The sequence below is a fragment of the Opisthorchis viverrini genome (genome assembly GCF_000715545.1).
Source record: "Opisthorchis viverrini unplaced genomic scaffold opera_v5_110, whole genome shotgun sequence".
Taxonomy (NCBI): Eukaryota; Metazoa; Platyhelminthes; class Trematoda; order Opisthorchiida; family Opisthorchiidae; genus Opisthorchis; species Opisthorchis viverrini.
Genome location: NW_008751760.1, coordinates 152474 through 165520, shown reverse-complemented (window position 1 = coordinate 165520; position 13047 = coordinate 152474). Strand labels below are relative to the sequence as shown.

General features: G+C 44.4%; 2 protein-coding genes across 2 annotated transcripts in view; both read left to right on the top strand.

Moving 5' to 3' along the window:
- Nucleotides 1-509, top strand: part of T265_05493 (hypothetical protein) — a gene marked incomplete at both ends in the record, with an annotated part of 15261 nt that extends 14752 nt beyond the window's left edge. Inside the window, one exon of the mRNA XM_009170515.1 lies at nucleotides 402-509. Coding sequence (XP_009168779.1) covers nucleotides 402-509 — 108 coding nt within the window. The remainder of the gene's footprint in view (nucleotides 1-401) is intronic.
- A 502-nt stretch (nucleotides 510-1011) lies between these two features.
- On the top strand, nucleotides 1012-1470 carry T265_05492 (hypothetical protein; the record flags this gene model as incomplete). The annotated part of the gene is made up of 1 exon (XM_009170514.1): nucleotides 1012-1470. The coding sequence occupies one exon, from the start codon at nucleotides 1012-1014 to the stop codon at nucleotides 1468-1470; it is 459 nt and encodes a 152-aa protein (XP_009168778.1).
- Nucleotides 1471-13047: the final 11577 nt, after the last annotated feature.

Below are 13047 nucleotides of genomic sequence, written 5' to 3'. Positions count from 1 at the left end.
ACTTGCTCAGTCGAAGCGTAGTTCTGGACATCTGGATGGTTTGACTCCTTCAGAGCAAAGTTCCCTTTTTTCGGATGCTTTCCCTTTATTTCAATAAGGGGAGTGGAATAATTCCTACCCACGTTTCGCAAGTTCTGGAGTACGTTTAATGTAAAGTCACTTGGCGTAGGAGTCAGCTGTTGCAGTTACTCTGTTCTGAAGGGGGCCTTCGAACAGACTAACCGCAGACAGTTTCATCTGCTAGTACCTTTCCTGCTGCAGCATCCCTCACTGAACGGGCCAAAATCGTCTTTTTAAGAGTGATGGTTGCGCCACGTGATAGTCAACTGTGTAAATCAACACCCATGTTCCGTTGTTTACCTTTCCCATTCCTAATCACATTTATTTTCATCTCCTCCCAGGTAGTGAACGATATCACAGCAATTGACGAAATCAAACTGCCCATCTGTTCCAGAAGCAAACTCCGTGAATTGATGGACCAGTTCGTCTACAGGCGAAAGTATACATGACTTCCACCCTGTTCCTTGCCGCCATTTTACTCTGCAGATTTCCACTTGATTATTTGTTATTTTGCTACAACAATAAAGTTCCGATACATTTTCACTTCACACTGCGTGTCTAAGGATAAATTCCTGCTTGGTTCAAAAGTGGCTCATGCAAAAAACGGGTTCGCGTGCCATCGCAAGATCTTTTCTCTCGTTTCACACTTCTCTTGTGATTCCTTACAATTACCACATTGGTCCTGGTGGCTTGCTTCTATAATCCCACGCGTCCTGATATTCGGCCACTTTGTCTTCGAGTGATGGAAGACCTCAGTGGCCCAAAAATGGGATTCGCTGTCGCAAACAAACCCATCAAGCAGTTTTCCATTCATAACTTTGTGATTTTTGTGTCAAGTGCAGCTCCACTCTAAATTTTAAACATTTAGATGATTCTCAGTAGCACGCAGAGATTTCTCTGAACGCAGAAATGATTTGCGACCGGCGCATTAAACAGTGAAAGCCATTGAAAATGGGTGGAACTTCTTCCTCATGGGTTGTGGTTCTTGAAAATGACTGGGATGTACTGGACCTAACACTTCTTCGAAAGCCCTGGACACCCACGGGCAACGACCAGTTCTCCCAGTTTTATGCAATTATTTCACTGAGCAAGATGCTATCTACAGTGCAAAAGCCTGTGCTTTTTATCCTTGGCCACTGGGTTGTCGCGACAACTTGCCTCCAACCTGAGGGAGTGTCCGTGCCATCTGTCAATTCAAAGAAGCCTCTCCGTTTGGACACAAGCAAATGTTCTGATGTTGCAGTGCCACGCAGCTCTGGCAACACTCCTCTGTTGATAGCAAGTGAGAACTACAAGCAGCACCTTGGGGCGACGTTATTCTTCGATCTTTCTTGCGATAAACACGTGATTGGGGCGTTCCTAAAATCGTTGAGTTGGGTTTTCTGTCATGAGTCCAACTTTCTTGCATAATATTATTCCGGTCAGTTCATGAAACGTTGCATCCCCTTGGGCTGTTGTCGTCCGATTCTTTATATTACCAACTTTATCACCAAAAAAATATTGCGTGAACTCTACACCAGAAAAAAAACCATCTACCTCACTTACAGCTGCCGCCCAAATTAAAAGACTAGCCATAATCTGGTGAAATGAACCACAAGCCGTAAGCGGGCCACAGAAAAACCAAAGCGCAGTTATCTAAATATCTGTATAATCTTTCACCAAAATATTTCGTTTCCCATCCCCCGGGATTCTTCCATTCGCCCCACTTTAGTGTCACCCGCTAGCGATTTCAAGTTACTTGTCCATCTGCTTCACCAGATATTTCGTAGACAATCCACTGTAGATCTTGCTTATCTCAGGAGAAAACGCGGTCCGTTGCATCTATGTGAAATAAGCTGGTGACCTGAATGAACAAGCGGGGTTTGCTGAGATCCCCGTTCGTCTATCCTAGATGAAATTCGGACTACCTCAGAAACGGGACAAAATGCCTACACCGGAGTGCACCAAAATTAGCTCTGAATCTCTTCGCTTGTGCGAGATGCATTACCTTTATCCCATGCTCCAATCCAAGACCCTATCTTTTCAATTTTAGCGCCCTATGAAGGCTGGCAAAACTACTTATCCATGTCAACCTATTGCTAGATAACGATTATCAGTCACCTGCTTCGGGGAACGAAGACGACTTGGCCTCCCTCAAAGATTTCTGGTCATAATTTCCCCTTCAGCGCAGATGCTTCGGCCGAAAATCACGTACCCGTTCGCCTCTAGGTATTCGCACAATGCAAATGATTTCCCGAAAGGTACGACATTTCCAGGGTTGCCACTTTATGGCATAGAGTGTCTATCTACAAAGAATTATTATTCAAGTTATTTACACTGGTAATTTCTTTAGGGTCAACAAACACCACCGACTATGAATACGTTGCCCAAAGTTATAAGAAATCGCGATTGCGGAAAACGGTGACTCATATTGGACGGAATTTTCGGATAGTTTTTCGGCCGGAATGAACCACGGAACATTCTAGAATCTGCATGGCCCTCGCGGATGCAAATTTCTGGAGGTACCATTCTTGTAATTAATCCTTGTTCGATAATTGCTATCACGGGTTAAAATCGCGGAAACCGCATTCATTACTGCCGAAAAAACCCTGCAGGTCTGATGTTAAGTAGTAGGTTGTTCCATCATAACCTGTGAAATATGCCACGAAGACTTCAACGTCAATCTTAGGGGACAGGTGAACGAACCTAGCTGGCGCGCACGACTAAAATGCATTCAAGGATCCACGATTCGACCTCACCATCCATTTCTACTCCATCTCTACCGAGGAAATTTCCAAATTTATGAGTATATTTGTCCTGAATGGAAGCGTATGGCTATCATCGTCCGGATTGTTCACTGAGCTACTGAGGCCCTAATATAAGAGAAAGATACAAATTAGGTTATCGAAATATCGCTATGACACACAACTGACAAACTGGGAAGAGTACGTACCCTATAATGGGCGCACTTCACCGGCCACGGTGTCATGGGGGCTCGTTCAAACAACGCCATACTCAGCGGTTATTTCGCATGCCTACTTACTGCATCGCTCAAGAAATATGAGGCTCACATCAAATGGGGGTTTGTGGGGGTACGGATTGCACAAAAAGAGGACAATGTCATAAACAGTAGGGAATACCCAATGATATAGTAATAATGGGTTATTTCCCAACTTGCTGCGAACAATGGGCATGAGGTCCGATTAGTTCAAGGACAGTCACGTGACATGAACTAAAACTGGAAACCATTGCTGGCCATGAGTGACCTCGGGTGGTTGGGTAAATGGCCGGAGTCACCACGAGCAAAAGTGGAGATGGGGGTGGGATAGTTCAAATTGGGAGCACATAGCAAGTTTTGTCTCAAAAATGTGGTTTAATCTGAAAGCAAGCAGACTCACTGGTTGCACTGCTGTAGGGAAGACAGGTGCAGAGGAATAGGTTGGATGGGGGCAAGTTTCTAATACATAGGGCGACCCGAACTCCGTATACGGATTTGAACTTGCGCAGGAGGCAAGCCGAACTTGAAGCAGAAAAGCCAGGCTAACCAAATCTGAGCTGAAATTCATTGGGTACGGAAAGGCCCGTCCCATAGCCGGGGCCGGATGAGAACTGCTTGAAGTTGTGGCTGCAGGCTTGAGTGGGCGAGGGTTTGCGGTCGAGATTCTGAAGAAAGTAGTTGCGGGAGTGCCATCTAACTATGTATGATAGCGCCATGCCATCATCGCACTGACATGCTTCGGTTTATGGACAGCCCCGTAACGGCCATCTAGGGTCGGAGAAGGGATACGCATTTCCGTGTCATCTGGTTCTGGGTGAGACGAAGATTGACACAAGGAATCACGCAGATGTATGCTCACGGATAATTTCCCTTTGGTTGGAGGGCCGTGTGAGTGTAGACCGAGCACCAGCCAGTTTGAATGAACAGCAGTTCTAAGGGGCGTTTGGGCAACTGCAGTCGAGGAGTGGAGCTTGAGAAGAGGAGCGACGAGAAAGAAATAGAATGAAAGCACTAGTGCGTGGCGTGTGTTAGGAGGCATAAGATACAACGGCGTCGATGGAAAGAGCTGTTTGGAGCCGATGGCTTAGACTGAATCATCTTCGTCTCTTCCCTTTAGCTACGCTCTACAGCGTTAGTTGTAGCGGTCAAACATTTACTCATGGCAGTCGAGCGATTCCCCGTTGAAACCGAAAATACGGAAACGCACAATCTTCTTGGATGCACTTGCTGGTGTTCTTCGCTTCAGCCTAGGTCAACATCATAAGACGCTACGTTGCATACAAGGAAGCGACCACGCCCTTCCGTTTTCTGAGCGTCCGGGGGCTAAGAATTAAAGCTTCTGTATAGGCGCTTTTAAAACAGGTCCTACCACACAGCGGGCAAGTTTCACCGTCGCAACAGTTGACGTGATATGATTCGAGATCCGTTGCAGACCAGCTGTAACTGGTAGTAGTCGGCCAGTCACAGGGCACACAATAGCTCGTGTCTGTGTCCCGAGGCCGCTAGCTGGGTTGGGGTGCAGTATCCTCGACCGCCATCGGCAAGCTGTCATTTGGACGATGTGAGCCTTCATGCAGCGGGATTTGCCCTTGAAAAATCGAATGCTTAATTATAGTTGGATGCCTTTTGGGTTTCAGCAGCTGAAGCCCATGCACCACTCGGTTCTCTTGTTTGCGCAGGCGTCTAAAGCTATTTGTGTCGGTTTGGTAACAAGTGTAGGGGCACATATTTTTCCGGTTGGTTGTTTTCCAACAGCCACAATTGTTGGATAGAAGAGCAATTCAAGGAAAAATCTATGAAGAATAGCTCTTCTTGCCCGGAACCAACTGAACTCTAAATACAGAGAAAAATGGATGCAGGTAGCAGGGGTATGTGCATTCTACAGAAAAGGTGTCAACTTTCTGGAAGCACCTGGGGGGTTGCACTGAAAGTTTTAAGTTAGGTAACGTAAGTTGAACTCACCTAGTTTGTGCCAACACTACGATAGTTTAGACTTCGTGTTCGTGGCCCCCATTGACTCAAAACTAGTTAACATGCACACGTAGACATTCGACAGACGACGTTCAAACCGTAGCCGTCACCCTCAAAATTTCCCGTAGTAGGTCACGGAGATACGACATATACATTCAAAATTTCCCCATCAGCGACATACAACCAGTGGACATTAAGGGACAAATCGCGGATCCTTACGTTACACTATCTGATGACAATTCCGGAGTCTGTGAGCTCGTCTCATGCTAAAAGAAGCAGCACAGAATTACGTCGCAGCCAAAGCGACTGCTGCAGATGGCATTTGCTCCGTCAATTGTCCATTGCGAGAGACTTCATGGGATATTGCATACACATCATCCCCTTTAATAAGCCGAAAATCTTACGCATAGGACAATTGTTCGTTCTCCATAGAGACCTACATAACCGGACGCACGGTACCCATGCCGTCCGGTATCATGAAGGTATACATCTTATAAATACAGGCCAAATGTTACGTGCTTTAAAAAACTTACCCAAAAGGATTTCCAGCGTGCGCCTCGTCTAAATTTACTACATCTGGAAAGCGTACAAAACAACGCTATCTGCTGCCATCTGGAGAAAAATATGTGGATACAGTGACTGCAGCACAAATACCCAGCCGGTCTCCAGAAGTTTTTCCAGGACCGAAGGCATACCATCTGTCTCAACAAAACCAAACTATGTAGCACCCACTCAATAGAGCCCGTCGAGACTTCCTGCAGAGGTTGTATATATCCTGAGTGGTGAGGATCGTGCCAAATTCATCGGCCACAAACTGCCACGCCTCACGCGAGGGCGTTTCATACTTTAGCGGAGCCATGCAGGGGCCCAACTCCTCTTCGGTCAGCCGTCGATTCAGCGGAAGCCGGTTGTACAAAAACTGAGAAAGGCTTCCCTCGGTCTTTCTCAACAAATCCAAATATTTTACCAGCCGCTTTGGCCTGTACCACATTCGTTGGCGCCTCGTGCACACAAGAAGCCTTTCTGAAACAGCAAGGTAGTGGTCTGGTTGGTCGAAAAGTTACTTTACCGGGAATGTGTGGCAAAGAAATAAACAAAATAGCGCTATTTTCAATTTATTGTAGTAAGGAGGTCAAATGAAACAGGCTCACTAAATGTTGTTCCCTTTAGAATAGTTTGTCGTTGGCCCAGGTAAGCGAACAAGCAATAATCCAATCATGGTTGCCTAGGGGTCTCCTTCTGACTAGTTCTCACTTGAAAATTCCGAGGGTAGTCTGAAATGTTGTGGTACCAGTGTTAGCACATGAGAGCCGTGAATGACTGTTGTGGGCGCGAGCGAAATCAGAGGAGCGAGTTGAGTCACGTAACCCCGCGAAATTATACAAGAGCGCGGTTTTTGTAGTCTTCCGTATTCAATCAAAATCGGTCATGCAATTGACGAAATACGTAATGTTATAATGGAAGCAAAAGAAAGATGCAAAACACCACAGTAGCTCCTTTCCGGGACAAGCCTACCGAATCCGCTGTTTCCGACCATTCGTCTCACGGTTACCGTGAATATTCTTGCGTCAATTTGGACCGCATTTGTTTTTGCACTTGCCCTCACGATTCGGTCGACACACCTTTCTCCATGCATTTAGGTGAACATGCTTTTCGCCCTGGCGATAAGTCACAGGGCCATGAAAATCCTAATCTGCGAGCGGATGAATGAGACTGCAAGCTGTTAAATTTCTAAATGACCGTATGACTATTATACCCATCCAAATTATATGAACCCCCGGTGTTATAATAACTGTAATATGCACGCTATGGAAGCACCAGGGGACAGTGATTCTTCGAAGGCAGGTGTTCACGACAATTTCTGCGGATGGAAAAGAGAAACAAAACTCATGAGCCAGAGCCCAGTAAGCAAGGTTGTACATCACCAATACTTACATATGAATCAATCAAAATGACAAACACCGTATACTACATAACGAATACGATCTTTTAACCCTAAGCCTAAGCAGTCACTGCCGACCATACACACGTGTGCGCCCACTACATGATCGCGGCACCCTGCTCCCCTTGCTCTGAAACCAAGGCTTTGTTCATTCACCTAATATACGTTTACATGCCTGTGACCAACGCACCTGTCTTAGTGAAGTCCGACATCTGAACTGAACGAGCGAGTTTTTAAGTGAGCTAAATAAACTTTTCACGGTCTTTGTACAACGTTGCATTTTCAAAGAGGAACTCTAAGATTTCGCTCGTAGTGCTCGGAAAACTTTTAGTCCTATTTGTGCTGGACTCGTTAGAATTGAAGAGCTTTTGTGTCGTACGGGGTTTTCGATCCCGTTTTAAGCTGATTAGGCGTAGTATGTGGGTGTTCGTAAACAGCTTCCATTTATAGAAGTCAAGAAGGGAATCGTGTTCGATTTATGGAACCCTATGCTATTGTATGAGCTGACCTTTGATTCCAATCGTAAAGGAATATCACTATTACCACAACGTTTTGATTCTTCAGTCTTTTACCTATGAGGAGTTCACGAAAGACTTTGTAGGATTTTAATAATATATAGAAGCTTAATTTGGTTTATATGCACTGCAGCAGCGTTTTTAGGTGTTTGTCCCAGTCGCTCTCCGTCTTTGCGTAAGGTGTAATGGTTTTTTAAATATAATCGCCGGCGGCTTGCACGGCCTCTACATGCATGTGATGGGAATGTTGTTGACACAAATCAGTGATGCCTAAAGGACCATTCAGCGACTACGTACGCAAATGAGGTATTTATCGTGCAGGTCCGAATTGTGTGTGACGAACTAACGACAGATTGTTTCCGAGTTTGTGGAAATAGCATCAGCCATCGTAAAGCCATGTTTTCTAATTATCGGTTAGATCCAACTACAAGCTGGTGTGCAAAATCTTCCTACACTACTTCAAAAGCCTAAATGTATGGCTTGTCGGTATTCGTTGGTATTTACAGAACTTTTCTGTCTCAAACTGTCAAAGAATTCTCTTTTATGCTTATCGTTGACCTTGAGGCGCGTTGTCATTTTCCGCATTCAATGACATTTTCACCGACCATAAACGTAGTCGCAAATTCATCAAACGTCAGCCTACATAAAATGAGGCAAAATATAGCTACCAAATACGATGTTGTTAGAGATACGACCTTAACAATCACCATGTGTTCGAAACAGACAGCGTACACAATTTATATACCACAAAGAACTGTGGATAAATCATTACATAAGCCGTGGAGCAACTGCACAAGTATGGCAAGCACTACAAAGGTTAAGGCGCGGTCGAATTACAAGACAGAGCAAAAACAAATGTGAATATATCCATTCCGAAGAGACTGAAAATAACAATGAGCTACCTAATCACCCCCTAAATGGCTTGATGAGATTGAAGAACATTCAATAAAACCTGACACAACATATGGTGAAAAGAAAAAACTGAGATATTCGTTGTATGTAGAAGGGGAAGGATCGAGAAGCTACGAACTTAAAAAACCTTGAATTAGCGAGTTTGATTTCAGAGATGTTGACAGGTTACCAAAGCTGGTCCGACATACTTGGAGTAGTTCTTAACCTGAACCGTACATACAGGCCGCTCACGGCCCATCCAACGTGTAAACACAAGTTGCAACAGATGTTGGAATTTTCTTGCATAAGTGGGCACCATTTACCACTGCACTGAAACTTGCCCTGGACTTCCTGACAACTGCACGGGCGCAACAACGCTGACTGTAGAATTTAGTATAGAAATAGACGACTAATTGGCTTACCGTATCACGAGACCCATTTTGAGTTAATTTTCATGTAAAATTTCATGAAAAATTCAAACATTGTAAAAATATTTGTTGAGATGCTTAAGCACGATACACGAACAGTTTCTGAGACGTCAACCTGTGGACTAGTAGAGCCATAATAGTCAAGCGATAATCACTAGCATTGGACAGTGTCAACTGGACTACAGTATTAGCTTGTTGGACCGGCGCTGAAAATGGAAAACTTATTAGTAGCGTCAAAGCTAGCGCACACATAGAAGCTGAATCATCAGAAGCACTAAAGCTGGCTGACTTGTGCCACTCAACACCAAGTCGCACGTTATTTACAATGCTTTGTAGGGCAAGCCGTTTCTCCACCTTGGAATAATACAAAGAGACGCACATCTGGATGCCCCATTGAAAAAGTAACTCCAGTGGTTCATAGAAATCTCTGGGTTCACAACCATATGGCTCATGAATTGAAACAGCTGCACTTTGGAAAGCATGAGTAGGTCAGCAAAGCCGCAAGGAGAAATGCACAACCAGAGTCAGCGGAGTGACTGTTCTGGGGGTGACAACTGGCCTTGGGATATTTCGACAATGAAATTGTGCAAACCCGTTATGACTGCAAAATACAGTAACTTGTATCAGTTCAGTAATATCTTCAGCCGCACTGATTTATTCCCTAGGTTGACGATGGAATCTGTCCAAGTCCTCATTTTCTTTGGGATGGCAGACTGTAATGCAATGTCATCCTAACACTTTGAGTCTCTAACAATTACGTGCACCAAACTCCGGACCATGCCAGTGATGACAGGTACTGGGTAGATGAACACGGAATAATACCATTAGATGAAGTCTTGTACGATGATCTTAGATGTGTTATTTGGTGTGGATATTGTGTTGACCATCGTTTTTCGGAGCTGACACTGATAAACAAATAGATGATGCCTATGAATTTTGTCAGGCAGTCTACCAACTCCATTTTGAGCAGAAACAAGTAGATAGTACAGACAAACCAACAACTGAGGAAAATCCAATGTGTTTAAATTTAGTCCTCTAGAAGCAACCCTGAAACGGATCCATCAATATGTTTTTACGTGTACCAGGCTATCAATAGCCAGGCTGTTTTATCATATGCCAGGTGGGTTCGAGGGTGAGTTGTCTCAAGTGCGGATATCCAGCGGAAAAGTTGCACTTAGTGATATCCGTGGAATTTAGTAGCGGTTGGTCAACTATGCATAGCAAAGAGTTCCTACATGTAGTGACAGACTTTGGTTCTTTGCGTGAGTATCTTGTTTAGAAGAACTAAAGAGGGCTGTAAATGGGCAACTCTCACAGGGTGAGAGTTTGTCAAACGTGACTTCAAAGTGACGGAGCACATCGGTCAAAGCAAGCACTTCCCAACTCTCCAAAGAATCGCTGTGCCTGTAGTGAAATATCAATACATATTCCTTCAACCTCCAGGCTGATTAGTAATTATATAGACAGACGTGGAGTAATCAATAATAAAACAGCAACAATGACTTGAGAATTCTATAGTCCTGAGACTTTGTTGCTCACCGCGCAAAAGTCACGTATACCGATAGAACGACCGACTTCGGTCTGCCTGAGGTTGAAAGTTTCTTTGTTGACAGTCACCTAACGAAGAACTGGCTACTCCAAAAAGAGTGTAAGTTAATCTGTGTTTCTGTGCTGCTATGCAGAAATCCAATACATTGTAGATTTATGTGCAAGTTCGAAGAGGTAGGCTGGAATTCTACACCGCATTTGCCGAACCAGACTGCACACATAGGAACTGGAGGGGCCGGATGGTTTGATAACACATTCATGGAATGTCCCCAGGATTTCCTTGGGGCTAGTTCATGTACGTGACAGATTTGTTTTTGAGGACAAAGGGGTTACCTCCATGCTAGCAGTGGATATATAGCATGAGTCAGTTATCTTATGCAGTGACCTTCCAACGTGTCTGACAATCACCGCACGAATGACAATATCCATACTTCTTTGGGATCATATGCAGCTGCGAGGTCTACATCCTTTTGGATTGGCGAAACATATTATACCTGGAAAAATGACCAAAATCAGCCAAAAAATATTTAGTCTGTCAGCAGAAAGGCTGAGTTCTTTGTCAAAGATTGATGGATTCCTTGTTCTGATATGTTGTTGTCCAGCAACCACAGTGGCTTAAAAGCTTCCCAAGAAGAACAACGGTAGTAAAACTATTGCGAAACGTATCGCTTAAAGAGCCTTTGAATGATTAAAACCGTGTGGACAAAAAGTAACAACATTAGGCTTTGTGTGCAGTCATCTATAGGAAGGTGCCGTTTGGTGTCGACTAGGAACTCATAGTGACAAAACAAACACTGCCGATTAGAAAAACTTAAACACCAGCGAGGGAAATCACTCAGTGTAGTGGGGTTCAAAGTAAAAGTCCAAAGAAAGAAAGGGTTATTCACATATACTTATGGGCTATTATCCTTTGCTTGCACACTCAAAAGTTATTTTTTGTCGGCGGCCTTGTAGTTCGAGTGAATTCACACAAAATTTGTCTCCATCAGTGAGGAGGTATGTACTCAGGTGGTGCCACTGCTGATTTGAATGGCAGATTAAACGGCCCGTTCCTGTTACCCTTTAGCCATTTCCTTTTTCAGCTTTCCATTAAAAAAGAAAACATAAAGCCATTGTTTGTAGGTGGTAGTAGTTTGCCTACGCAGCCTTGGCACGATATGCTAATATTTTTCTAGTTTTATCCTGAGGGTGGTTCTTTCGTTTGTCCTTTCACCGACCGGACCCGTTAAGTGATACTTTTGCGGCCATATCTTAGAGTCGTAAGGCTCTAGACGTGAACGCATCGACGTCAAATAGTCCTGATCAATGCAATAATGGTCATTTTTGCATTATCCATTACACTTAGTTCTTTAGCTTTAAATGTTATGGCATATTACGTGCCCATCTGTGAGCAACTGTGTGCATCTGTGCCCATCTCTGTTTCTGGTCACACCATTTTTGACGAATAATGGTTAACTAGTCGTTTCCTTGCTGTGGAGGTCAGCGTTGTTTGTCACGTTCCATGCCTTCAAATTCTGTGTAACCGATGATTATTCCTCCGCAAACTTCCTATAGTGTACCTCATATTCTCAGCCTATCTTCCGGCAAGAAGTTCGGAAAGCTTTCTCAGTTTTTCCTAGAAGTAGAAAGATGCAACTTCGATCAAATGTAGTTTGTTGGTGTGATCCAAACAATACTTTTAGTGTTATTAGATTTGCACAGTATTAACTAGGCTTACAAGAAGTTTCAAATGGTAGGCGGAATACTTAGGCTTCTTCTTGGATGTATAAAGAGCCCCTTCAAGAAGCAGTCTTATCACATCAGAGCTTCTTCAACCGAGGAGCATTAAGCAGTTTGAGTGATTGCGGGTAGTCGTTCGTTCAACTTGCTGTTGTGCTGTTAGGTCAAGTAGTTTTACATCGTTTGCTTCTCTGATCTTCCCGATAAAAGTTTTCTTTAAACGGCAGTAGCTTTTCCACGCAGCATCTGGTTGAACTCATCCCGCTTTTGCTAGCCTAAGCGTCTTGTCTACCCGTGCATCACAGTAGGCAGTACCTATCCAGGATTTTTGACAACTTCAGCGACTATTGTATTGATTTATTGTGTACTGTAGTGGTTCAAAGAGAAAAACACAAAACCAAACTGATTCAGAGTTTCAATGTTGTCTAGGGGGCTGTGTATTATGGGGCTGTCTGCTAGTTTGTATTACTCAACTCATCAGCTGAGTCAAAGATATTGGACGGTTTCTGCATAGCAAACTTACCGTCGCATTTACACCTTAAGATCAGATTTACCAGTGAAAATTCGTTAAACGGCGCACAGATGGAAAAAGAGATGCAGATTTATTTTACATGCAGGNCCACCGTCGGCGCCCCCCCGCCGGCACTCATCTACAGCCCACAGGTGAAGTAGAACCCTGGACGGTGAACGTCGAATCACCTACGGCGTCGGAGGTTTACGACTGCATATTTTCCCACAAGCGCCACCGAACTCCCGGTCCGGATGACCTTCTACCCGAACTGCTCCAAGACGGCCTTGAAGTCCTCAGTCAGCACTTGTCCGATCTGTTTGCTTGCATTTGGGAAAAGGAGTCTGTCCCAGACAACTGGGAGAATCGGTGATAGTGCCCGTTTTCAAAAAAGGGGGCGCGTAGTGAGTGTGGTAACCACAGGGGGATCAGCTTGACCCCGGTTGTAACGAGACTGTTGGCGTCAATTGTGCTTCGTCGCCTTACGG